The sequence below is a fragment of the Parambassis ranga genome, chromosome 7 (genome assembly GCF_900634625.1).
Source record: "Parambassis ranga chromosome 7, fParRan2.1, whole genome shotgun sequence".
NCBI classification, from domain to species: Eukaryota; Metazoa; Chordata; class Actinopteri; family Ambassidae; genus Parambassis; species Parambassis ranga.
Window position 1 is genome coordinate 14,232,539 of NC_041028.1, and position 27,768 is coordinate 14,260,306.

Here is a 27,768-nt window from a genome sequence, read left to right on the forward strand (position 1 = left end):
ATTTTCTGTTTTTTTTTCTTCCATTGGACTCTGGTCTTGTCCTGTCAGTGTTTCCAGCCTTATCTCTAAGTGATCTCTGTTAGCTGGTATCCTCTGACACGGGCTCGGAGAATCTGACGAAGGCTGACTATTAAGGTTAGTTCGACTGCTACTGTAACAGACAGCCGGCCTTGTTAAAAGGCCTTGGATACTGACCCGAGCGGTCTGACGTGGGGTATCTGTCTTGTCTGTCTCCATCTCACTCACATTCTAATACTTTAAGCTGTGAAGATGAGGCCGTCTTGCTCACATAGAGAAAGTAACTCCGCAAAAAAAAGCACAACAGTTTCCATCCTTTCATCTCTTTCTCCCTGTCTGTAATTCCACAGCTATAGATGAAGCCTGTGAATCCAACAAATGCAAAATGGTGTTGCTAAGTGGATATTAGTGTGCAGTGTAGCAGCCTCTGCATCAGTGTGCTCCACTTGCAGAATGGCTGGAAGACACATCCTCCCTTTTATGGGAGATAAATGTCTCCCATAAATGTCCCAAACGATGTAGCATTTATGCTTCCGACCAAGTCCTATGTCTGCCAACATACATGAGATTTTAATTCACATAGCTTTTGAAGTTAGTGTTGTAAATCTGCTGGTAATGTAATTGTACAATGTTGGCAACAAATGAAATATTAACTGCAAAAATATCTCTTATTACAGACACTTTGAAGATCTAGTGTGCAGTGAACTTCTACAAACAGAAAAAAAATACATAAATTTGTAATTGCCAAGTCTGAAGGGTCGAACAAAGAAGGCAACGCAGACAGGGAGAGGAGCAGCGAGTCAAAGAGAATGATAGGAAAGTTCAGGCTGTTATTTTATGCTCCATTGAGTTTGACATTTTAGAGTGCTACAGGTTGCAGACTTTCTTGCTCTCTCTCCATCTCCTTTCCCTTTCACATACACTACACACACACACACACACACGCGCATATACACAAGATGATGACAAATTTGTCCTCTGCTCTCTGGCTTCCTCAAACCTCAGGGTTGTTGCCAGCCAAGGATTAAACTGTGGATTAGCACATCACACACATGCACACACATACCAGTGCGTACATATACACATACGTATAGAGGATAACATGAACAGTGGAGCCTGAGGATGGGTGCTGTAGCTTTGTTCTACAGCTCTGCACTGAGAGAAACTTTACTCAAAGACTAACAGTGTGTCTGAAGTTTCCAACAAACTACACTTTAGTTTGAGTTTTCTTTGAGCCATGAATTAGGTTATGAATTTTATCAAATGGATCCTGTAATATACATATTCACACAGCAGGTTCATACAGTGGGCCAACACAAGCATGCTGAATAATGCAAGAAGCAAAACAACTATTCTACTCACTGATGTACACGTCAGCATTAAATACACATTTATTTAGGATATTTTAACACTACTCTCACACTTACATACCTCTTACCCCTCACACCTTAATCCACTCATTAAAGTAACACTACTGAATCCCCGGAGGTCAGGGTTACACTTAATTACAGCATGAATGACTGCCTAATCCACCCTCTACAACCTGTGGGAGCTGCATAAATATAATTGACCATGAAAGGTATAAGCTCGGACTGTTTTATCTTCTCTGATAAAACACTCATGGATTTATAATACCTTTCTCTCCAATACACACACAAACACCACAAAACAGCACTTCCAGCAGAGGATTATGGGGTATTACTGTACAGTATTCCCCAGAGGAAAGATCACCTGGTCTTCTGCTTCAGCGTCAGATCAAAACATGCTGGCGCTCCTTTAAATCTGACAGTATTTCCTACGCTATTGATATCAGATAACATTGTACAGTCAATCCAGATTATTATGGAAAAGATGACTACAATGCTTACACACAATCAGCTTTGTGGTGATTCTTGTTATCAGCAAGCTTTAGACTGTGTCAGAAAGTCATCCTCTTCACTAAAGTGGCTTCCTATAAAATCCAGGTACTTGAGAAAGATTACTACTGTTTCAAATCGGTTGTTCTACTACATTACAGTAAGTAACCAATAAATCGGTCTATACATTTTGAAAGCTGATTGTGGCAGAATCATTTCACCATTCACCATTTTCACACTGTTGGAACAGTCACTGTTGGAAGCAATTCCTGAAGAAAGCTGATTATGTGCAACAGTAAATTACAGTATACTGGAGCTGTAATTGTGGGGTTTCCTGTACTGTCATTAATAGTGGTGAAGTTGGGATCAGCATTTACTGTAGAGATTGAGGAACTAGGAGAAGGGTGGAGCCTCTGGTTAAAAAAAAAATAAAAATAAAAATAAAAAAAAATCTAGAAAGTCCCCCCCATTTCTGATGCAATCAGAGGAAGGATTATATTCTAAGTACTACCTTTCCTTCAGATTTTAGGACTCATGCCCAAAAAAAGCACACGTATACTTCTGTAACATATAGGCCACAAACCAAAAACCTTGCTCATCCTTCAGGTGACTGTACAGAGCTCTCTTTAACTAATTAATAGCAAGTCAAAGTCTGGGCTCTGAAGTAAAACACACGTGTGTATTTGACAGATCGTAGTAACAATATCCAGCTTCTATTTGTTTGGCTGTGGATCATTACAAGTCCACAGTGAGAAGAGAGGATGGGGAATCCGGGTGTTGTTAATTCTGCTAAATTAAAGCAGCCAATTAAAACATTTATCACATTACTCAGTTTGCTCTAGAGAATATATGCATTTAACCGGTTAACACAATTAAACTAAGGAACTAAGGAAAAGAAGAGATCACAATCTAGTGCTGTGTATTCGTCTGCTGTGTGCATAATTGTGTGTGAGTGAGTGTGTGTGTGTGTGTGTCAGGGACTATGGGGAATAATATCTCAATACTTTTGGACTGCAAATTAGTTTGTAGAGGTGTAAATGTGTGTTTGTAAGTGTGTGTGCTTACCTCACGTTTCCTTCCGTGTTGGACGCAGCTTGGTGGAATTGATCTTTGCTTTGTTCATATCTTTCCAAATTCTAAAGATAAAAAACAAGAAAGGACAAACGACAATCATTTATATCATTATGCATAAAGACACACAGTTGCTACATATATAGCCATTTTATTCATTTGTAAGCTTTATCTTCAGGGCAGTCTTAGACCATCACATCTTTAACTGCTGTCCCCTTATCTGATATATCATATAATCATGTCTTCATTTTTGTCAACTGTCTTCATTTCCATTTTCTTTATTGTCTTTGTGTGTTCCAGACTTTGTAAACTCTCCTACGAGCTCAAACTTACATGTGTGATTTTTTTTGTAATTCCTCTGACATAATACTACAAGTATAAAGAAAATGTTGTGGAGTTATATGTTCACTCTAAGGAAGGTTTTTTGATTCCAGTCTCTTTTAGTGAAACTAAGGCTCAGCAGTAATGAGTTGCATCGCTCATACATTTAATTTTTTTTTAAGAAATCGTGATTTCTGACTTTGCAGCGTGCAAGCACCAAAACCCAAGCAAGCAGTCAGTGGTATTATGATAAAACAAGCAGCTAATCCACAACAACTGCAGCCTCTCCACTGCTGATCCTCCTAGCTTAGGCCTTTCAGCACCCGCTATCACCACCCAAATATTTAACCAGCAAACTGTACCAGCTTGGGAAGGCAGCATGGGAGGGAAGAAAAGACTACAAGAAAGGCAGAAGAAGACTAAAGAAGCAGCAGAAGCTCACAGAGAGAGGCAAGGAAGCAGAGTGCCCTTTATACAACGGGTGTGACAAAGTGACACTAAACCTTTTTCATGGACAAATGATACAAGATAAAGAATGTTAAAAGCATTATATGGCCACAATTGCAACCTAATACACACCTATATAAGAAGCTACAGGTTTTACTACTGTGGTGGAAATGGATGAATATTTTGCATTTACACCTGTATGAGCATGTGTGTAAACAACACTGACAGCATGTCATGTCTAAATGTGTTTAAGTTGGTTTATTGAAGAGGGTGATTGACAAATTTTTGTATAGAATCTAGAGGGACATTAAATCTCTTCAGGCATGCGTCATGTGACATGTGAGTCCATCCTAGTCTATCACCACACAGGAAACTGCCCACAGCATCGATGACATGATCTTGATAAACCAAAAATGACACACTAGGTCTCTAGCACTTTGTAAGCTATGGATAAGACTTGGATCCACCACTAATACCCCCCTGAGTCCCACCAGGTGTGTTTGTGACATATTGTAGCAGTGGGGGGTGCCAGGTGCAGTTGATTGCTGCCACACTGCTAAATATGTTGGGTCCCACCAGATGCGCTGCTATGCATTTCAGAAGCATCCTAGCAGCGACCCTCCACTCTGCTCCGTGAAAGATATATGCCCTAAGTCTGTTTTACCAAATTACCAAGAAAGTCTGAAAACCTTTCTTGGTAATTTAGTGACAGTATGTGTCCACAGAGAGTGGAGAAGACTGTTGTTAGGGGTTGAAAGAACAAGCTTCTGGTATTGCTACTATTGCTGATTTCTGAAGACATCGAGAGAAAATTGAAACGCCAAACCATGTCACTATATTTTTTTTTTTTATTATGTTATTGTTTCGTCTCTCACTGTTCAAATAAAGCTACCATTGAAATTATACACTGACTGATCATTTCTTTGTTAGTGGGCAAACTTACAAAATCAGCAGGGGTTCAAATCCATTTTTCCCCTAACGGTAGGTGTGTGGTTTATGCAGCTGCCTGGTGGGATTTGATAGTGATTTGAGCACGATAAGCACAATAAACAGCACTGCACTACTGTGTGGCATCTCAAATCAGAGGCTGAAGAGTTATCAGCATAACCGTCCTGCTGCCTCAAAAGGCTGCAGGGATGTAATGAACTGTACAGGCGTCCATACACTATTAGCAAACTTTGGACCACAGAAGAAATGCTTATTAATGCCTATTATTAAGCTGTTGATATGAATTCTGTTGTTTTTTTCCCATAAGTTAGCATGCCCTGAAACATAATATGGAATCATAGAGCAATTTCATCCCCACTATTTCTTTCTTTTTTTTTGTTTAGTTGTGTTTTGTTTTTTTTAGTTTTCTTTTATTTTCACACTTCCCCACTAATTTATTTTTCTTTCTATACCAGCTTGGTAAGTTAACTGACTGGTGCGGTGTTATTCTGCAACAACTAATCAGCCACTAGCAACATCTTTAACAACATCTTTATTGCTGCTACAGCTAACTTATTACCTTCACTACCTCTGAGCCTTATAGACCTTCATTTCTCTCTCGGGCCCTTTTTGTCTTCTTCGCTCATGTCTTTGGCTTCAGCCTAAATGGGTGACCTCAACATCATGGCAGTGAAATGAATTACTGCATCTCTCCGTTTTCTTCATTTTTTCCATCTGAGCATGGGGGCAAATATGATAGCATAGTGTATGGAGGGTATAACTCATATGCATGGCATAGAAACAAGCATGAAAAATGGTTGATATTTAAAAGCCCATTTAACAGAACTGCACAGAGCCAGGAAAAACACAGCCCATGTGTGGAGAGTCAACAAGCTTGTTAGCTATGAAAAGGTGGCAACAGCTGTACTTTACAGTCATCAGTCATCAATAGCCAAACAGATTTCTGCTTCCCTGCTGATGATGATTGCAGCCATTTCCCCCAGCTGTCTACACGTTTGCAACTACCCTGTAACTACGGGAATGCATCTCTTAAATTTAGAGGTGCAGAATAGAGGATTCAAGCTAAATAGCAATTACACAGATTTATTTTTTTCCATGTTTATGTCTATTGTTGCCTTATAATTTCGTAATTTTGAACTAAGCTGCCCGTACAAGATGCAGATGATGATATAGAGCCTCTAACACAGGCTGGTCAAACAGAGCACTGTTAAGTTATGTTTGTTTTATGACATTAACAACTTTGTATGATAAGAGATAGGGACACATACCAGAGCAGCAAAAAATCTCACAAAAATATAACAAACATTTGTCTACAGGTAGGAGGTGCATGCACACACACACACACACACACACACACACACTCTTTGATTTTGATCCACCTGTAAAGAGAGCAGTCTTTTAACCCACACACACACACCCACTTCATCCAACTCTGACCTGACAGAGGCAACAGCATTCACAGAGCAACACAAAAGAATTTTCTGTGGTTTCACACTGTTGACCCTGGGATCTGTGTGGGTCTATGTGTGTTATGCGTGTGTGTGTGTGTGTGTGTGCGTGCGCTTTGAGAAGTATGGTGCTGTGTATTGTTCATTTTCCCACTTCTTTCTCTTTAAATGTATGTATGGATGGGTCATGGAAGTCACTAATGGAACACTTAGTCAGCTATGTTAGCATCAGCTGTGACCCTACATGATACATAGATTACAGCATATGTATGCTAGTGTTAGTATGCTGAGATATTAGACTTTGATCAAGCAGAACCTAGAGGTTGAAATTGGTGACATTATTGCTGCTGGGGAACACATTTTGGAGATTCCAAGATCATGACTTCTACAAAGACGGGATCTGTTTGCTCCACAATCAATGAGCTAATGATCCCGCACAGTGTGTTTGCAATGCAATCCAGCTCAGCTACCATAAGTGATCAAGGCCTAGTGTGGCCACGCAAGGCAGCATATTTCAAAGGTGTCCCAGGAGTAACCCTCCACTAAAACTATGTGGGTCTATTGAAAAGTTGGGCTGCAGCTAAACCTCATCAATTTTAAAACACACAGATTCTCAAATGATTTCATGACCCTTGTGCAGTCTTGAAACACTCCTGGTAGGTGATAGGTGTAAATAGAAACTGGAGGGCACCCTGTTGAAAAATAAACTGTGCTCTGTTTCCTTATTGATTACCTCTTAGAGCCAACAGCCAAGTTTTTACATTTACCACTTTACATATATGCCAATATTATTTGTCTTCTTCAGTCTCTCTGTCCTCTTCTGCACAGTGAACAGTTCAGTTAAATACTGCTGGTTGGCAGTCATGATGTGTGTTTACTGCTGTTGGGGATAAGTATTTCCTTTGCCTCAGAAAAATAATGAGGCAACAGGAATGTTAGCCACAACTCTGCAATGTTTAGTAACATTAACTTATTATGAAATTCATATCTTCATCTCCAGATGGGTGCAGCCTCAGTGGAAATACTGCTAACAAGCTAAACTAATAAGCAGATCCGAAGCCCTCGCTGCAGCATATTGAGCAGATAGCTTTTCACAGGATGAAAGCAGTAAACTTTGACTTGGTCTACATAAGGCCCAGGGTGTATGCATTTCCATAAGAAAGTGCAACACAGCAGAAAAGTGAAGTTGTTAAAATGGTGCTTGTAAAAAAAAACTTCTGATCAGAATGCCAGCATGTCTCCATCCTGTGAGGCACACACATACACATCTGTTGTGAATGTGTACATTATGTTTAAATATGTGTGCGTGCATGTGTGTGTGTGCACTTGTATTACTTATGTTGCAGGGACACACATACAGTAACTCACATTGTGGCACAATAAGCTACATAAATAATTTAATTTCCTTATCCCAGCATGGTCTGATGTTAGCATAAGAGTGTGGGTAAGAAAAAGTTAGGTTAAGTCTTCAATTTAATGTCCTCTGAAGTGACAGAAACACAGTGTGTGTGTGGTCGCCATCTTAAGTAAGTCTTCTGCCTCTCTGCTTGGCCAGGAATAAAGGTAGTGCCATTGGCATTATTTGGAGTAAAGAGAGAGATATTGTGCGTGTGTGCGCAGATATTTCTGGTACACTACATAGAGGCCTCTGCTGACAGCCTGTCAAGCAACCTGTCAGACTTGGAGGAGGATTATTATCTCCTTCTGTACGCTCTATTTCCACCAGCTTCAAACTATACTTTACTATGACAGGAGTGTGTGCGTGTGAAGGAGCGAGAAAGAAAGAGAGAGCAAGACCACCAGTGAGAGGAAGAGGAAAAACCCAAAGGTAGAATTAAAAGGCGATTGTGAAAATCAGCCCATGCTCAGTAGGGAAATGATCACAGTGGCCATCTTCTCAAGGTGATTGCAGTAAAATGGTGTTCACCTAGCTAGGCATTCTCCTGTGGTCATGTGAATAAATGTAAAAGGCGTAACTGGAACACGTGTAATGTTTAATGTGATCGTGTGATTTAAGCTGACACTTTCCCAAACCAAGTTGTTTTGGTTGCTGGATCTAACTTAAAGAGAAACCAACTTGGGACATCAACTCCAGTCCCCCTGGACAAAGTCTGGACATGGTTAATACAACCCTCTAACAACCTCCATTGTTTGCAGACTTTATATACCACCAAGACAAATCATATCATATGTGTTTTTTCATTCGATAAATATTGTTTTTGTTGTCTTTAAAAAAATTATTTCTTGTGTCATATTTATACAGAAAGGGTTCACAAACCTTCAAGTGGCACTGTATATTATAAAGATAAGTTGTAGGAGTGATGGGTTATTGCTGTGTCAGATTAGCTGCCCTGTTTTCCCATATTTATATTAACCATGAGTTAAGCAGATTCAAGCCCTGTCAAAATGGCCAGAGCTGCCCACAGAAACTATGGGTGACATCACAAAAAGTTCACGCATCTTTATTAAAAGTCTGTGACATTAACACAAGGGACTTGATAACACTAACATAAGCCTATCCAATCTCATTTCAGTGCTGATGAAAACTAATGCTCGTGCCCAGGGATAGTTTCGAACAGACCTGAGCATTATGTGGCTTCTGGTGCAGTCTGCAAACACAGTGAGCCTGGAGATAGACACATAAATTTACATATACTGTACGCGCACACCTGAATATACAGTATGCATGCAAGGCATCTCTCTCTCTCTTTGTCTGTCATACACACACATACACGCATGCAGACACACATGGAGGTCTGTCTACAAACATCCTAAGCTCAACTGCAAACACAGCTTGTGCCACCCGTATGCCAGCCTGCCAGTCTTCTCCTCCCTCTGCAAACCCAACCTGTTACTAATGAGACTAACACAAATAGCCAGGCATCTGACACCAAGACCTGTGTGTGTGTGTGTTCCAAATATGTGTAAAAGGTATTCATAAAGGGCAATAAATGTTTATTTAAGCTGGCTGCATGGTAATTAGAATACAGAATTTGTGCTATGGTGATGTAAGCCTGCTGTCTGTTATTTAAACTAGACAGAAGAAAGAAAGAAAGAAAGAAAGAAAGAAAGAAAGAAAGAAAGAAAGAAAGAAACTATATTTTCTTTTCCAACTTGTCTGCTGCACAGAAGACAGGGCAGGATTGGACATGCCTAGTTTCAAAAATCCAAAACTTTTGATTTAACCAAACAGAAAAAAGCCTATTCCTCGAGCCAGTGACTCCATCCGCTTATGAAAGTCACTAAACATAGCCTTTCCCCACAAGTCCTTTGAGCTACTAAGAACAACTTTGTTGAAATCTTTTAGGTACCTAAGTGCAGTTACACAAAAGATTATCTATATAAAATAACCAGAGAGTGAGTAAATAAAATCAGTCCTCTGCTACACAGGGGCTGGACTGTAACTCTGTAGTTCTGACACTACAGTGATATTGCTTTTACCTCAGTGCAGCTCTATCTACTCCCACCACTCCATGTGCAAGACAGGGTTGAATTAGTCATGGTAAACACAACATAAAACTTAGATTTTACACATAATGTCCCGTAAAGGTCTCTTCATCTGAGAGAGAGTGGAGTGCTTCCCCCAGAGAGTCTGTGTAAAGGTCCTTCTTGTGTGGTGACTGCTGAGGCTCCAATTTAACTTGAATCCACACCTATTCTGCCAAGCAAATGTCAGACAGACAGATGAAAGTGGATGAGTGGAGATGTAAGGGCTCACTGGAGGTCCTTAGACTGGGTGACGAGCAGTGTTCCCTTTTGAATTCCATATGTGATGCACCTTGTGCAGGCCTGTATCAGCTGGGTTAAATTTACTTTGGTCATGTTTAAACTCTATTGAAACCAGCCTCCAGAGGTGAGAAATGACACATGGAAGTGCAAAAAATTGCTGATTACTGATGGAGCTGTCCCTATGTGAACATGACGATAACGTAGACAAACATTTCGCATATTAAGTAGCCACGTGCTTGTGTTTACATTGTATCAGAAAGACGAGTGAGTTTGTTTATGTAGTTGATAATGGTTATTTTGGCTATGTTTTAATTTATATAGAGTGGTTTACTTTATATGGATAAGACAAACTTTGTTTAGATTTGTGGACTAGTGGAATTAGTTAATTAATTTATTTATTTGTGATTTGTATTTTTCTTTGTTACAGCACATGGGTTTTCCTTCCCATTAAATGAGCTTTACCCTTACCTTACCAGTGGGTGTCTCCCTTTTTACCAGCCATCTAACCATGGCTCCCTGCTCACCAGAACTATTCTGCACCAGAATTAGCGCCAAGTGTGGCAAAAAGAATTCAATGTTTGTTACACTGTGTAACCAGAGAATACAGACACAAGGTACTCAACAGAACAAAATAAAGCTTGCTCACTACCCTGACCCTTCATGCACTGTGAAAATGCAGAAACCATCTGGAGAATTATTTTATTAAATCTGTCCTAGCTTGGTTGTCAGTAGTACAACTCAAGTCTTTGTAAACCTCCAACAAAGACCTTACAGGTCTCTGCATATGTGTGTGAGTGAAGCTGTGGAAATATTGTACCCTCTTCTCCAGTTGTGCCAGCTGCTCCTTGTAGAAGGCATCCAGTGCTTTCAGCTGAGAGTCTTTCTTCTGTAGCTGCTGAGCCTGCAAAAAAACACAGCAGTGGATTAGGACCTGTTTTACACAGAATTCTATCACCAGTGAAACACTGTGAGCTTCAAAACTGTATTAAATGTATTTCTGTAATAAACATGTATTTTACCGACTAACATTTTAGTGATAATATCCTTTGAGACATAACAGCAGCATGGGTGCCAAATTCATTGCAAAAATGAGTCCAAAAGGGAATTGATTTACCTACAGAATGTGTCATCAAATGAACATATGCAGGCAATTCTACACAAATGCACTACATGCGGGATATCCATTCATACTCTGTATAATGTATGACTATGCAAAGCAGGCCCAGGTTCAGATTTTGCACCAAGATGTCACAGAAGAACAAACAATGTGAAAGAAGAAGAGAGAAGATTAATTGTTTATTTTGAAAGTTCACTTGTGGCATAAACCCTGCTCCACTGGTCTACAAGTAGAGGGAAAAAATATCCTTCATGTGAACAGGTGTGGCAAATACCACATAGATTTAAAAGAAAAGTGCTTTTTAGCCCAGACGCAGAGAACCAAAGAGTGAAGCCACATATAGCCTTAGTGTATCTACATCCCTGCTAATAAAATAAACATAGTTACATACATACATTCTACTTCAAAATGCAAGCAGTGTGTGAAGGAACATACTTGATCAAAAGGATACTCAACGCAAGTTTTCTAGTCTAAACCATAATCAATGTTTGACAGTTACAGCCTTAAAAGAGGCCTGAACCACTGCACGTTATTCTTCTATGTACTAGCATGAGACCCAGCAGCATATCACTCAAATTAGACCTTTCCTTTTCACTGCTTTTCATCCAACTCTATTCACTCACCCATCAATCCACGTAGACCCATCCACCCAATTGTGCCTGTGTACAGACAGTCAGACCACACACACCTCATCTCGCCTCAGATCATATGCTATTTTCCCCGCAGTCGTGAAGCACCAAAGATGACAGACATATGTTCACAAAAACATGCACATATGCAAGCGGGTGAAAGCATGCTGACAAACAGACATACGCATGAAAAAACATGTCACACTGATGAGTGACAGGGGGAGAAAATGTGAGAAACTGAGGAGAAAATGACTAGTAGAGCAGGCAACAGAAACAAAGAGACAAAACTTGTGTTGGCAGCAATTTGTCAGGTTGCTTTTCAGAAGCATTGAATTTCACAACTGGAGAGGCCAATTCAATAAATGTAGCCAGCAATTCCAGATTTTAGCAAAAAAAAACAAAAAAAACATGGATGATGGAAGCAAAAATGGAGAAAGCAACAAAGATTAAGGAGGAGGTGGAGGAGAAAAGAAAGGAAATAATCTGCTTTCTATTCACTCGAAAAAACATTTAAAGACATTTTGCTGTTTCTTGCTGTCAATAGTTCCAGCTTAATAAAAATGAAAATAAATTTAATAAGAATGCCTCAATTCAGCACTGTAAACTTTTGGTGACCCTCAGTCTGTGGTAGTCGGCACAGTGAGAGTTAGAAAGCACAAAAATTTCTGAAGGTTGGAACGAAGCTTACCAACGTTTCTATATCATCTGCAGACTAGAGATGTTAGGATGTAAAGGAAGAAGAAGTAGAGGAAGGAAAGCAGGTCAAAGCAGGAAACAGGTTAGAATATAGGAATTTTAGTCCAATTTAAATTTAATAGCAATAGCAATTAATAGCAAATGTGATGAAAAACCCCCTGATGAAAGTGGACGGCTGCTGTTCACTCAAAAAAATCATTTCATTGTAAAAGGCAATTTCAAGATGTATAAAAACAAGACTTAAAATTGTTCTGGCAGTGCGTAATTACAGAAGAATACACACGTAATAAAGATTACCCACTGGCCCAGGTGTGGCCCACAGTAACTGTCCACTCTGCGTGTGTGTAAAAAAACAATGCATATTATCTATAATATATATAATAATTTTTTTTCAGGATGCAAATATTAAGTGTTCTCAAAAGAGATATTATAAGCAGCAAAACATTACTTTGAATAATATGTTTTTTTTTCCTTCACAACATATTCAATTACCATGTCAGACATTTTGAAAAACAACCTCTGAGTAATTGATGTATGTTGTCGGTTACAGGAGGCAATGAGTTAAACAGCTCTTGTTACATTCACACAAAGTTAAACTCACTCAGTGATTCAGAAGTTTGAAGGCAGTCATTTTGTGATATTTGTGTTTCAGGTCATTGGATAAGGAGGATAATTTCTATGCATCATAAATATATTAGATTAGGGTTATGTGGTTGGATGATGTACACAGCACAGCATTAGATAGCGTCAGTATTAGGACTGGCAAAAAAGCAAAACAATTCAAAATAAGCCATCACATAAAAGATTATAGGTGAAACAGAATTTGGCCGACTCATACCAGTCTCCACTTGTTGCTTTGCCAGTAAACTTCAAAAACAGGCCAGACTGACTAGACTGCTACGTGTTAGCTTTTAAACAGTCCACAGTCACGGCTGTGTCTGTCTGGTCATGTTACATCAGACGTATTTCATGTTTTATTTGAGGAGTATCAGTGTGTGCCATCAAATGGCAGATTTAAAGTGCCATAGGCTGAACTGACTTTTTGTTCCTCAGTGTGTCAAACTCTGCAATTTAAAGTTTGGGTTTTGAGCAGGCCTCACCAGCGTGTCTGCGTACACAAAGCCAAGCATTGATTGTGAAAGTGAGCAATTAAAGTGATTGCACCGCACCTATTTACCTGTAATGCCTGTAATGTAATGCTGAATTTGCTGATTGGTTAAAAGGTTTGTGTACACTTTGCGATGCATGACAAATTTCAGAAAAATATAAAGTGAAATCAAATCAATGGAAGCATAACATTAGGAGATGCTTGCACAGACTAGAAAATTGTTATTGTTGTGTATTTATGTATCAACATTAGCCAAGCTAAATGTGACTTGCTCCAGGCAGAACTAGGCATACGTAGTTCATACAGCTAATAAACCCACCAGATGGGTGCATTTATCACATCAAAAAACTCAAAATTGTAGACAAATATAATAACAGCAAAGTGTCTCTGAGACTGACAAGCTGTCACTATCCTAACATATTAAATGGTACACATCTGCTGCTCAGAGTAAATTAATGCCAATCAATATTTTTTAAAGCTCTCGTACTGCAGGTCTGACTGAGAGCATGGTGGCACTGAAAGGCAGCACCAGCACCGAGCAAGTGAGGTGAAGAGTGTCTGCATGCACACAAATATACAGAGGGACGAAGATTCATCATAATTATCATGGCTGCTGAACACCAAATCAAATCAGAGCCAATCGTCTGTGTTTCATAAACAGACTTTAACTGAGGAGAGACAAAAGAGCGCGAGGGCTTCTGATGTGAGAGATACTTCCACTGTTGGGTGAAAAGCTGCAGCTGGTGCATGTTAATGCAGGTGAAAAGAGAGACTGGAATTGCTCATGTGTTCATTTTTATGTGTTAGACAAGTATCTGTTTGGCGGGGATTAAGCAGAAACAGAACAGATTTAATTAAAACACACACACACACACACACACACACCAGGCTCTCCTTCCTATCTGTGTTTCTCCATGTCGGTTCCGTTTTAATTTGCAGTCAGAGAAGAAACTGCAAGTGAATCAGATGACTCCTCTGGTGTTCCTCCAGGGACCTGCAAGTCTATGGCAGATAACAACCAGCCAGGCGTGACTTTACACACAACAACACACCACACCACACCACACCGCACAAGCACACCCAGACACATGTACAGTATGGTGGATGGCTAAAGTTTCACGCTGATGTTTGTTTAGTCTGCCTCCCTATTGATTATGCATATGCATAACATTAAACACAAAGATAACTGTTCTCTTCCATGGTGGTGATTGGTGATGGTGAAACCATTGCGCTTGTCCCCACTTCTATGAACACACAGACATGCAGCCAGAGAAACACTCACTCATATTTGTTTATATAGACCGACTGTTCATGGCCAAACAAGTGGTAAATATTCATGTAGTTGTAGCATTAGAGCATATAACGATAACGATTTTTTGTGTGTTTTTTGGCTTCCTGTTTCAACACAGCACCAAAATACATGAAACATATGAAGAATCTGATCTCAGGATCATTCATCAGACTTTACAAATGCTCAATGAACTGGATGGGGAACCAGATATTCTTGTCCATATAATGTATACTACAGTAATATAATTTACCGTGTGACTTACTGCTCATAGTTAGAAGCAGTCCATCTTAAATTGACCTTAAAAGAGGCAAAAGAACTTAAGTATTTGTCCTTTGACGCTAATACTGCAGCATCACAGGAAAACTGCCAAAGCTACAAAGTCAATGAAACTCTTACAAGGAACCACCAACACAAGTGCTCTGACAATTACCCTCTACCATGTAATATCAGTCTTACTTCCTGTTAGGCCTGGACATCGCTTTTTCACTCCATTATGCCATCATAGTCACAATCAGCTTATTCGTCTACACAACAAACATTCAATTTGTTCAGATGCTCAGTCACAAAGTAGAGTAAAATTACAGTGATTTTAAGCTCTATGCTTTTACACAAATATAAAAAACAGGCACTGCAATCTCCAAGAAACGTAAGATGACATAAATTAAAATATGAGAATATAAGAATACTTATTTAATACCTTGCACTGCTGTCATGGACCCTGCTCTGAAAGTATACTAAATAAAGGTCATAAATATATAGGGGCTGTAAACAAGTGTAGAAAAGTCACTTCAATTATTAACAAGGCGCCTAATTGAATACAGCAACTGCTAGCCATGAGCTAAACAGCAGATTAGCTTATTATCATATATCCCTTCTTCTCTAGGCACCATCTGCATATAAATTATTTCAGAAAACAGCTAGGAGGGTAAAGCCTCTACTTAGAAAGAGGAAGAAAGTTTAAATATGAGACAAAATAAGCAGGAGTAATTAGGGAAAGTTGAGCTGAAAGTGATGAGGGAAACTTATGAATGATAAGCACAAAGGAACGTGAGTTGTAGAAACATAGAAACACAGCAGCATTAAAATCTAGCAGAGATCTTTAAGCAGCATTACCTGGAGATACTTTTTTTTGTAGAAATTAGTGACGTGTCTAACAGTTTCTTAGCTCCAGTAGCAGTCACTAGAATTTCATCAAATTCATCTGATCCAGGCAAACAACCATGTCATTACTCAGTAGACTCTGACAACCTTACAAGCAAGCTTATGTAACAATATCCTTCAGTTTGCCGCAAAAGGCAACACATTAGGTGGCTAAAAACTCTTTTAATTATTTCACTCTTCTCACCATATAATTATCTAATCAAAACTAGGATTTGAACAACATGAATAAAATGTACTATTATTTATTTATTACTATAAATGAGTAAACACATTGTAATGCAACTTTAAAAAATAGACCTATGAGTAGCACTCAACAGATTTTACATAAAAATACAAAGCTAAAACTATGAAGTAACCAGATCCACAAGTGCAGCTTTGTTTCAGCCATCTGGCTAGACTTAGCTTACATGCATGCTAATGTTATCATTACAGTAGTTTTCTTACAATGGTAGTTTGTTAGCTTGCTATGTTACTTCCCCAGCCAAAGCAGGACAGCGGTAAACAAAGCGATGCCCAGGATGCTCCCTCATGTGCATGTGGAGTGTGCAAGCATCCCTGTGTGTAGGGTTCTAACAGCAGTTCAAATAATGGCTACAAGGCTTATTATTCAAAACATACACATGCAACTACTGTTTCAATTAAACATACATCTCATCCAAATTATTGGAAATGAAATTAAAGACAATATTACACATGTGAACACATATATCACTTTGCAAGATCCTTGGTGTAGCCTAAGAATCCTCACCAACACCATGGTGCCTGTAGAGGGTATACGGTAGTGCATGTCAAACTTTATAACAATACAACACAGAACTGAACCTAAAATACATATGACATCAAACTTCACTTTCTAAAGCACTACATATCCACTCTCCAACATTCATGCCATACAACAAGTTTTGAGGTTAAGCTGTAGGGATAACAGATGGTGGCTGGTTGAGCTGTTAGTCATTGTGTCTGCTGGGTAGCTGACACAGTGATATCAGCTATGTAGGGCCAATTCCCTGATCCAGTACAGAAGGAAGACATGAAGAAACCCTCAGCGCAACAGAGTTAACAGTCCAACGGATCATCAACACACCACATGGGCACGGAACACTAGTGTTTGGGCTTGCGAGTATGTCTGGGACAGACACGTATAAATATACACTCACGCATCTCAGTCTTCCCCTGTGGGCAGTGCATGTTCTGTGTTGCCATCTGATAGCAGCCGCAGTGTGTTCTCCTGTTCCCTTTTTCTCCCCCTCTCTTTATTTACTCTGCTACGTGTATTTAACACATAGCTCCCAGCGAGGCAATAAATTAGCGCACAATAATAATCTGACTGATAATTACAGCCAGGCAAACTATACAGAGGGAGGAGTAGGGCAAAATGGGCCACTGGTCCTTCTCCTCCTCCTCCTTCCTGCTCCTCCTCCATGGGATTACTGCTTTTACTCTGACTGCTCCTTCCTTTATCCGACACTACATCTTTTTAATTGTCATTATGCAGTACTATCTATATAATCTTAGTGAATTCAGTGAGGTCAAGCTGCCTGGTAACCCTTTAGATTGATTTTCACCATAAACATAATGCATTTTACAAGCAAGTACACAACAGTAGTAGCGTTTAACTGGCCAGTGTATGTATAGCGGTGTGCTGTCTTGGTTGTGTAAAAAGGTTCATGAAAAACCTGCAGAACACATTAAACTGGCAGATAAGCAATGGTCTAACACGGGACTCGAATTCCATCTTTCTGGATCAGTGTCTGGACTTTGATCTGTCTGCCCCCACCTCTCACATTATAGGACATTATCAGTCATATATAACTTTTGTTCATTTGTGCTTTTCCACAGTAACCTCAATCACAAGTCAGGTCACTACACAGGTCCAAAAAATGTATGTAAGGTAGAGAGGTGCATTCTGTTCGCATGTGTGGTTGGTAGCACTGATTTGACCTCTCTGAAAGAGGGTGGACTGACATAAAAAAACACACCACAACTGACACAACACTTGACACAACTGATTTTACACTTTAAAAGTGTGCAGGCATAACGTTGCACTAGCTTCATTTGTCATTTGTGAACGGACGCGCGGTATAAGACGAGATGTTCAAAGTGGCTTTACTGTGCAATCCTAGTGTGAAATGGGATCCCGTCTGTGGAACCAGGTGGAATGTCAGGGTAATATGACTGCACAAATCTGTTTTACTACACCCTTGATCTAATTATTCCTAGTTTATATGTATACATTTAAGTTACTTTTATTTGTTGGAGAACTCATCCAACCCTCTTATCTGTCTGCCTCTATTTGGTTCGTCTTACCTCCCTATCTGACACTGCAGTCGGAGAAAAGGTGGTGGTTGAGCACAACAGTCAGTCAAAAAGTTTTACATGCAGAACCATGTCAGGTTCCTGCAGATTACAATTACCGATATAACAGCAGGCTTATCTGGACCTTAGCTGCCTCCTCCTCTATCCAGTCTGACACTCACTTTTTCCGACTGTTTCCTACAATGCCCCTCCTTCCATCTACCCATTGCCCTCATTTCCCCATTGCTCCTCCTTATTCTTCTTCTTTTTCTCCCCCACCATCCTTTCCTCTTCAACCCTGTCACATTACATCTCCTCTGTTCCCCATTACTCTTTCTTCTTTCCCCTGAGCTGGTTTTACACATTTCCTAATCCCACTCTTTTGATTACCTGTTAAAACTAGTTTAGAAACTTTTGATGGATAGATTCTTATACATTAAATGTGATTAGGGACTTGCTTTATCCATCCAAAAACAAGTCTAAGAAGAAAAAGAAGTCATACAACAGATGGTAAAACTCCCATAGAGGCATGAAATAAAAGAGTCAGCCTGGAATTACATGGAAAAAAAAAAATCAGAACAGGCAAGTTCTCAAAAAAGCTTGGAACAAGTGTCTTGAAAATATACCTGGGAGAGTTGGTCTGAATGTCTGAAAATTGCCTTCATGTAAATAAATGAAAAAAGCATTAATGCAAAACTTTGGCAGAATATGAATATATACAGATGTGAATTAATAAATATTTATCCAAAATGATTAATGTATTCTTTCTTCGCACTATATTAATGACTAAATTGCCTGAAAGCTGTAAAAACGGTGAAATTCAAGACGAAAGCAGTGAGCTAAGCGACTCATTTAACCTTTTTTTCACTCATCTAAATGACATAATAACAGTGCGTTACCATATGTCTGACTAAATAAGCAGTCAGAAGTGTACACGATAAAACATCAAGCAATTCACCAGCTCATATGTACTGTTATAATGAAGCATGTCCCATCTGCCTCAGTCTGTTTCACTCACTATGCGTGTGCCTGCAAAAACACAGCTGTTTCTCTCGAAACCATAACCAAAATCTGAATTGGTTTCCTGAGAGCGTAAGAGAGAGACAACACCGTCACTCCATCAGTGGAGAATCTTCAACTGATTACATGGTTTTAGGTATAAACAAGAGAGGCAGGTTTGTCCAATCAGAGCCAACATCTGGCTCATTCCATCAGAGCTGCCCGACAAGCACAGAGACACAAAATAGGGATCCCAGTGTTATCTTGCTTGGTAGCTTGTTGCCACCTCACAAAACAAACTAATACAAACAAACTAACAGAATAGAAACAAGTCCTTGTTGTTGAGTAGAAATGAGAAGCATATTTTTCTTGTTTTTTTTTTCCAATATGTAGTATAATAATTTCAATATGCATGCAGAGTATTTTCTGCTAATATCTGATATGCCGATATTGTTCATCTCCATTTGGTTGATTGCCAATGCCGATATATATACACATCAATTCTTTTTTTGTTTTGCAATGGATTCCAGACAGCATAAAATTTTTGCAACTTGTTACTTATTTAATTGGGTAATTAAATTTGTGGTTTCGAAGGATTGTTGGTGCAGACCAATGCTGCTAGCAGACAGTAACTATGCTCGCGGTTTGCAGACATACTTGCCCCTTACAAGCTCACTTCTACAGCATCCACTGGAGACAAAGTAAGATTTAGTCAGTGTCAACTCACATGCAGGTATCTCCATTTTATTGGCTGATGGCCAGTATTGCATATCTGCAGATTACAATGTCTTGCTGATAATAATGCACCACTACATTATATGAAAATTAACCCACACGTCGTACATATTCATTCTCCTGTAGCTCCATTTCTGTGGCAAAGGACGGATGTGGCTCTTAGATATTAAATACAAATACAACCTGTTGCACCTTAAAATGATACTACATAAGCAGTGACAGAGAACTGGAGCAAAGAAATATCACAAACAATAAACTGACTGGGCAGTGCAGTACAACAAAGTGAATGCAAATAAAAGACTGCTGTTTGAAATATATAAACCAAAGATCCATGCTAACCTACACCTTCATTAAAAGTCTTGTAATACAAGAATACACAAAGCTAAGGACAATAACAGATTCAGTGGAGATGTAAACGTTCACTCAGACATCTGTTGAATATCCCTTTGCTTTATATACTTTATGCTGTACAGGCGTGAGGGCTGGAACCTTCTGTTGTAAACTGGAAACATCACTTATTCTAATGATATTCTTACATTCCACATAAAAGCAAAGGAGTCAAGAATATCAGCAGCCCCTGATGTATCCAATACCTTTTTTAAGACTAAAGTAATGTGTACATTACAATAAAATATTCCCTGACAGTGTGCAGCCACTCTATAGACAATATCGATGCTATAAAAATAAGGGAAGACATGACAGGGCATTGTACAAGGAGAGATTAGGTGGATTAGGTTAATATGGGGGGGCATGTAATAACTTTTGTGACAGGTTTTCCAATGAGAGAATTTTAGCACTAAAATTTACCTTGGTACTACTGTGCATGATGGGAACAGGAACAGAACAAGACAGAGAGAAATTAAGAGAGACAGAAAAACACAGAAATGCTTCCACATGTTAAATCAGTAAAGTGTGGCATATGGTTTTGTTGCCATCTAGTGTCCATTGGAAGAACTGGTTAATCCAGGACATTCATCCCTTAACTACTGATTTACACTGTACTGAATTACCTACCTTGCCTACCTTTGACTTCACAAAATCAGTGCTTTGACTCATTAGCTCTGCCTTTCCAATACAACTCCTCGGTGCTTTACATTCCTGCTTTAATTTCAGTAGTTTAGTTCACATACCTATGACTAGAAGTCATTCACCTACAAAAATCAAGTTGGATTAAATTGGATAAAACGTTTTAATTAATTAAGCAGAAGTAATCTGTCCTACAGGCAGTATGAAAGATATATTTCATATTATATGAAAATGATGTTTATTATAAGATGTGTCATAGTATTTAAATGGTTGGTCCATGACTGAAACATTCAGGATACTGAGGAACAAAGCAGCAGACATTTCCTGATGTTGAGTCCCCACACAGGAACCTACATTTCCCATCATGCAACCTGATATCATCTCTTCCTGGTAAATGTGCAACTCTGTCAAACCCTACTCCATCAGTTTGTAATTCACACCCCTTGTTAAATATGACAGAACCTTCTGAGCTCTCTCTGGAACTTGATCCAGTTCCTTGACTGCCACTGAATATGTCTTAACAACCTGAATAGGACACTATGGCTGTCAGATATACATACTGTACAGAGATCATTGCCCACAGTTGTCCTTTAGTCAAGCAGGAGATTGCCCATCCTAGAACTAGACTTTTTATACTGGAAATACTCAGTTCAGATTAGGCGAGGGGTGACAGCTTGGTAAAATATGCATGAGGACAAGGACTAATCTGTAATCATGGTTATTTTCAATATTTTATTAGTGCTTCTGTATTTGGGTATATCTGGAGTTGTCAACAAAGGAGTTGCAAGCAATGTACAGAGAAGCAGAAAGAAGCAGCTACACTTACTGTGTAGTAACATCAACATGATTATCATGCTGTGCTGTGAATTCACACAGGGTCTCAATCAGACACAGAGAGACTTTTTTTATTAGGGACCTGACAGGACAATGTCTGTTTAATGTCCAGTCCAGGTGAACTGGGAAACACAGCTCATTCAGGGCACCAGTGCATGTGTAAAAAGGACTCAGGTAATGTGTGACCTAAACTTAATTTGCAGAAATTGGTGCAGTGCCCCTTTAATTTTGTTCTGTAAGGCTCTAAAGATTTTTGCAGAGCAGTAATTGGGTAATTGGATGGATGAAAGTCATATCTTAAGGAATATATTTTCGGAAAGAGGTTCAATGACGAATAACACCCAAATACCCATAACATAACTTTAACAGCTTTATATTTTAACTGACACATCGAGGTGCTTCAAAGGTGTCTTCAAAGAACGAGGAAGGCATGGATGGCATTTTGTATTAGCTGAAGCTCCATCAGAGGAAGTTAAAGGGCAGCTAATAAAATAGGCTTCCTAATTGTTCTGTGAGAACAGAAAGACATAGAGAGAAATTTACCATATGCTAATGTGACTTATAACCTTTTTTTCCTTTCTACGGGCGCCAAAAGGCCATTAATGCATTATAAAAAGAGAAAATCCCTTTTAGCCCTTTAGTTCGTCTTGCTTCCTTTCTTTCCATTCTCCTATTCCCCGCTCTCATTCTGAAATTAATCTGCAGAAGATTTGCTATTAACAAAGACTATTCACAGAGTGCAGCACAGTGGGTGAGGGCCTGGGCTGAAAGATGAAGAAAGGGCCAGAGGAATGGAAGGATCGGGCAGTTCAGTGGGAAGAGGACAAAAGACAGGAGGCAATAAGTGAGGGAGTGAAAGGCAGAGAAAAGAAGGCAGCTAAATAGCAGATGCCACACATCGCCTGGCTTTCTCTGATTTGTGACTCAGTGCGTGTGTCCACGCAGGGAGCACTGAGTCACCTGTAGCACCTTCTCTCCCCACTCCTCACACCTTTATTCTGCACTCGAGGCTAAACTCTGAACCACGTTTCTTTGCATGTTCCTCACACTGCAGTGATTCTATTGCCACACAATTCTCCTTTTACTTCTTACTTTAATCAAACTTTGCAGGTCACAAGTTTACATACTGGAGTAGTCATATTTGTTACTTTTCTGTTTACCTGTTCACTAATAAAACATCTCTACCAGCATGTCCAATCTGTGCTGAGGCATCTGTCACCCCCCCAACCTTCCCCTCATACAATCATTCTTCTGCAATTTATCTTTTTAAAGCAACAGAGAAACATTACAGTCACTTCTTCTCCTCCACTTCTTCATGCTCCTCCAGGCAATGGTAATCACATGTAAAGACTTTTGTCATTCACCCTGTTGCTTCATTCCTTCCTTCTTTTCAGTTCAACAGGAAATGTGTTTCATCTTCTTTCACTCCCATTCACTCGCAGCTCTTCTTCATTCCTCATCCTAAACCTTCGCAAAAACGTTCAGTCACCTCCTTTTTATCCTCACATCCTTCTTGCTTCCAATTACTTAGTAAATGCTTAATCAGCTGTCAGTTCCCATTTCTCATCGTCTCATATGTTCAGTCTTCCTAGTTCCTTGTCATCTATTCAGATTTTTTCATGTGAAATTAACATGGGCCCCTGCCAAATGTCAGCTGGTTGTGGCCACGGCTGCTGACTAACTGTCGCAATACCACAGACATGATGATAGCAGCTGATAATATACTTCAGTTCTTACATGATAAAGGCTGTGCTACAATGCAGGTGTTGTTAATTTGTCTTGGCATTGGATTGGAACGACTGCATTTTCAAATAACAAACTAATTTTCAATGTCACACAAACCTTCTATATGTGCTATGAATTAAATAATTTATTGTGATGATCCTGCAGAGGACTATTACTCAGCTCTGCAGGTCACTGCAGCAAATGGCAAAGTCTAAAATCTGAAAACTGCAGCCGCCGCTTAGCTTTCCGAATTCCAAGCTATCTTTTGGGTGTTTCCAATAACATACACATTTTAGTCTCTGTGATATGTAGTCTTGCTGCTCTATGGAAACAATACACAGATGCCAATAAGTAGTAGAAATGATTGAAATACCAGTATATCTTTTGCATAGTATAGCATAGTTATAAATTCAAACAAAATAATAGTAAAATAAGGGCACACAGTTGTTGGAAGGAAAAAAAGAGTGATTTTTACACAACTCTGCATATCTTCTGTAGATCCCACAACATATTTTTGCTGAATCTGACCAGTGCCTGCCGAGGAATCAGTCATAACTTCTGGCTGCATGAAGAGAAGAATTTGTCTTTCAGAATCTTGTCTGTGCAAATGTTTTTGTGTTTTCTTTTAAATGAAGAATTTGATTCACGTGGTTCAAGTAATATTGGTGAGTTTAAAGTACTTTTGCCTAATATTAAAAAAAAACACTTTTGGCCTCTATGAATAAAAATGATTTCTTGCACATTAGACAGGCAACACAACCTGGTGAATTGTGTTGTTATTTCTTACCTGTACTCTTTGAGCATGTTAACAATATTTTTCTTACTCAATGCTTTTGTTTCAACATGGTTACGGTACTTAGTTCTTACAGTGTTTGATTGTTTAATTACTTAAAGTGTCACAGCTTCATTAGACATTAGAAATGATGAGAGCTAATCCTAAACACTTTTAATTACCTTTTTTCTCAGAAGACTATGTTTAGCAGAGTACTACTAAAGTGAGCAGCACTTACAGCACAGATTGTCTGTAAAGGTATAATGAGTAGAAATAGCAACCTAAAACCTTCTAGTCTCACTTAAGTCAAAAAGATGGCATAGTCCTGGTTTTGTTAGTGTGACTGAGATATAAAACAGCATATTCTCCCAATAGGTGTGTAGTTTTTGGATGGCTAAAAAGGAAAAAGAACGTGACAAAGAGTTGAGATGAAAGACAATGCCCCAACAATCCACAACACAGGAAAATACTTAAGGAATGTAAGCAAACATATGTGCACATATGTATTCATGGCACAGGGAACAGTAATTATAAGAAGTCCTCAGCATCAAGAGGTCCAGTCCTACTCAGCTGGTCATTCTGCTCACGACGTCTTTCCTGCCGCTTTCTATTAGCAGTGGGAGTATGTTGGAGTATAGATAAGACAAGCACTACAGCACATCTCAACATGGAGGTGGAGGGTGGGGGGGGGTGTATGGGCATGTCACGTGAAACACGCATTGACTGGTGTGTACCACAAGCTCTCTTGCCCTTCCTACAGCTATACCTCCAACCCCAAACCGGTCCTATCTCCAGCTCCAGGAAACTCTCAGGGTGCAATTTACCGCTTGTACTACACTGATAATACTGTCTGCAGGGCAGGAAGGAGAGAGTGATGGGCTGGGGATAGAAAAGAGAGAGAGACAGGGGGAGACCGATGGTGGGCTAGAAGAAAAGCAAGGAAATGAGGGAGAGGAACATGGAAACGAGGGGGAGAGAAAAAAACAGGGATGTAATAGGTGAAAAGAGGAGGATAAGGACGAGGCGGCAGAGGGAGTATCACCATGGAAATTACAAATGCAATCCAAAGAGCCAATTTGTGCTCCCACATGTGATTTAACCAGAGAAAAATGCACCAGACTGAATCATGACTTGAACTTATACAAACGTATCTGCTCCCACTGAGAGACATTCAAATTAATCCGCTTTTACAGCTTTATCACCAAATTCATGTAAAACCTAAAGACTTCAATCAAAAGTGCTCGGGTGGCTGCTGACCACAACTCAAAAGGCACTATATCAACAGACTGCAACAACTCCCCCATCAGGATCCAAGTGGTCATTACAGGGGCGACACTATTAAGTACAGGGCGGTCCTGACTGACAAACAGCACAAGGTCTCTTAAAGTTAGACAGACTGCTTAACATTACATGCTACTTCTATATTAGCTGAATTATGTTACATTTTTCCAATCAATTTGCAAACCAAACAAAAATATGAACATATGCAAACAACAAAAAAAAATTTGATTGCATGAATATTTAGTATAAGATATTTAATAACTCAGTAACTAAAGTGTGTATTGATGTTTCATTTAAAATTGTCTCAGATTTCTCTTCTCGGCAAAAAAAAAACAAAAAACTTGTCAGCCTCCTCAGCTTAAGCTTAAGAAGGACAAAAATTAAATACTTTGAGAAAGAGACCAGTTCAGCGCAAACACAAGTCAGATTTCAATACACTTACTTAAATGCAAATGTATACTTGCATACTCAGAGAACACACGTGACAAACAAGTGCAAAAAACACATCTATTGTTTGAGAACAATAAACAGAAAGTGCTGTAGCATGCTGCATATCTGTGTGGGGCCACCAATGCTGGTTTGCTGCTCAGTTTATGACTATGTCTACCTTTCCATCTTTCCATTTTTAAATAACTAATAGCAATCTCCTAGATTAAATTCACACAATATGGATTTTTCTCATGTATAATTTCTCAGCTTGCTTCAGGCCACAGCTTTCGGGACTGACAGAAAGCTGATCCATGCAGGGATTTTTTGTTTATTGATATTTAAACCTAGTTGTGCTGGCCACCTTCTGCATATTACTGTGACTGTTACAGTAAGCTGAAAAACAAGCACTTACTCACACCAGCTGTTTCAAAACACTTCAAAACAGCACAGAAGACGGAGAACCAAAGCAAAAGAGCTTGAGTAGAAGATATCCTTGATGCATGTATGTCTGTGTGTGAGTGTATGTGTATGTACCAACTGTTTGGCCTTCTCAGCTTCCTGCCGTTTGTGTTGTCTTTCCCGGGTCAAGGTTTTAGTCATCTCCTCCCTCGCTGCTTCTCTTTCTCTTTGTGACACCTTGGCCAATTCGTCCTTCAGTATTGTCTGCTGTCGTTCGTACCTTAAAAACACACATTATACACTTACATTGATTCTTTGCATGTTGCCATCGATTTCTGTTGCCGATTCCAGTCAAATGCTGCAAACATGGGAGTGTCCTCAAGAGGGCAATATATACCACACTACTGATTTTTCAAATCCATGAAATAGTTTATAACTTTAACCATTTAACCATTTATTGCACACATCTATGTTATCCAACTTTTAAATATATACAATTCTGTTAGATTTACTGGAAATTTGTGTATCTAAGGTGTTTCAAGGATGACAGCTAGATCTGAATACAGTCCAGGGGACTTTCAGAAGAAGCTCCACAATTACAGGATGTAAAGGTTTTGTGAAACAGCACAGAGTCAATTCATATTTCAAAAAGTCACTGTGATGCCTTGAGGCATCTTAGCCTGCAGTTTTCTTGACTTTAATTGTAAGCAGCAAATTGTTCCAAGCTTCCCTTTTATTTATGTAGCTATTAATTAAATAGACCAAAAATTAGACATTGTTGGCCCCTATAAGCAAAGTGAATTCCAAACAACACCTTTAGGGTAATGTGACCATACTCCTTTTATCATGTGTGTACTTGGCACATATACATTTGTCCAATGCAGTTTTCTTTAACCCACCTCTTCTGTTCTTCTTTAGCAAAGGATGCTGGTTTACTGGACTGGCTATTGGGTTGGGCCTGGTGCTGTGGGCTCTGCTGAGAGCCTGTGGTGGCACTGCCAGAGGCACCTGTATAAAGACAAAGTAAGTATCAAAAAAAATTGTATTCTGAACTGAGTTTGAAATATTAAATTAAGTTCTAGGATGTGGCAGATAATAGTGTTCTTAATTAACTACAAAATTCTGTATAGCCCTTCATGGTAAGCTGAATGTATTTATTTCTACAGTTTCCTGGCCCCCATAGGTCATCCCTATTGGGCTTCAAAAGCATATAATTTACATAAATTCTTTATACTGTAATGGAGTAAAAAAATCTTTACAGCTGACCAAATACTCTTATTTTTGATCTGTTCTAGTATTTGAGCATCTTATTATTCAATTTTACGATTGATTATAAGTTGTACTAGTCAGGATTTGTGTGTATTTCTGCCATTTAGTTTTGCACTTTCATCAAGGCTGTGAACTTTAAAGTGAAAGATGAAGCATATAATAGC

At 39.2% G+C, this 27,768-nt stretch overlaps 1 protein-coding gene across 2 annotated transcripts in view; it reads right to left on the minus strand.

Annotated features, from left to right (window-relative positions):
- Window positions 1-27,768, minus strand: part of chchd6a (coiled-coil-helix-coiled-coil-helix domain containing 6a) — a 53,535-nt gene that overhangs the window by 23,704 nt on the left and 2,063 nt on the right. The window contains exons 3-7 of one of the 2 annotated variants that reach the window (XM_028410022.1): window positions 27,235-27,343; window positions 26,471-26,615; window positions 12,273-12,296; window positions 10,656-10,739; window positions 2,940-3,010 (exon numbers count right to left, since the gene is read on the minus strand). In XM_028410022.1, coding sequence (XP_028265823.1) covers window positions 2,940-3,010; window positions 10,656-10,739; window positions 12,273-12,296; window positions 26,471-26,615; window positions 27,235-27,343 — 433 coding nt within the window. The remainder of the gene's footprint in view (window positions 1-2,939; window positions 3,011-10,655; window positions 10,740-12,272; window positions 12,297-26,470; window positions 26,616-27,234; window positions 27,344-27,768) is intronic. The other variant, XM_028410023.1, reaches the window with a different exon arrangement.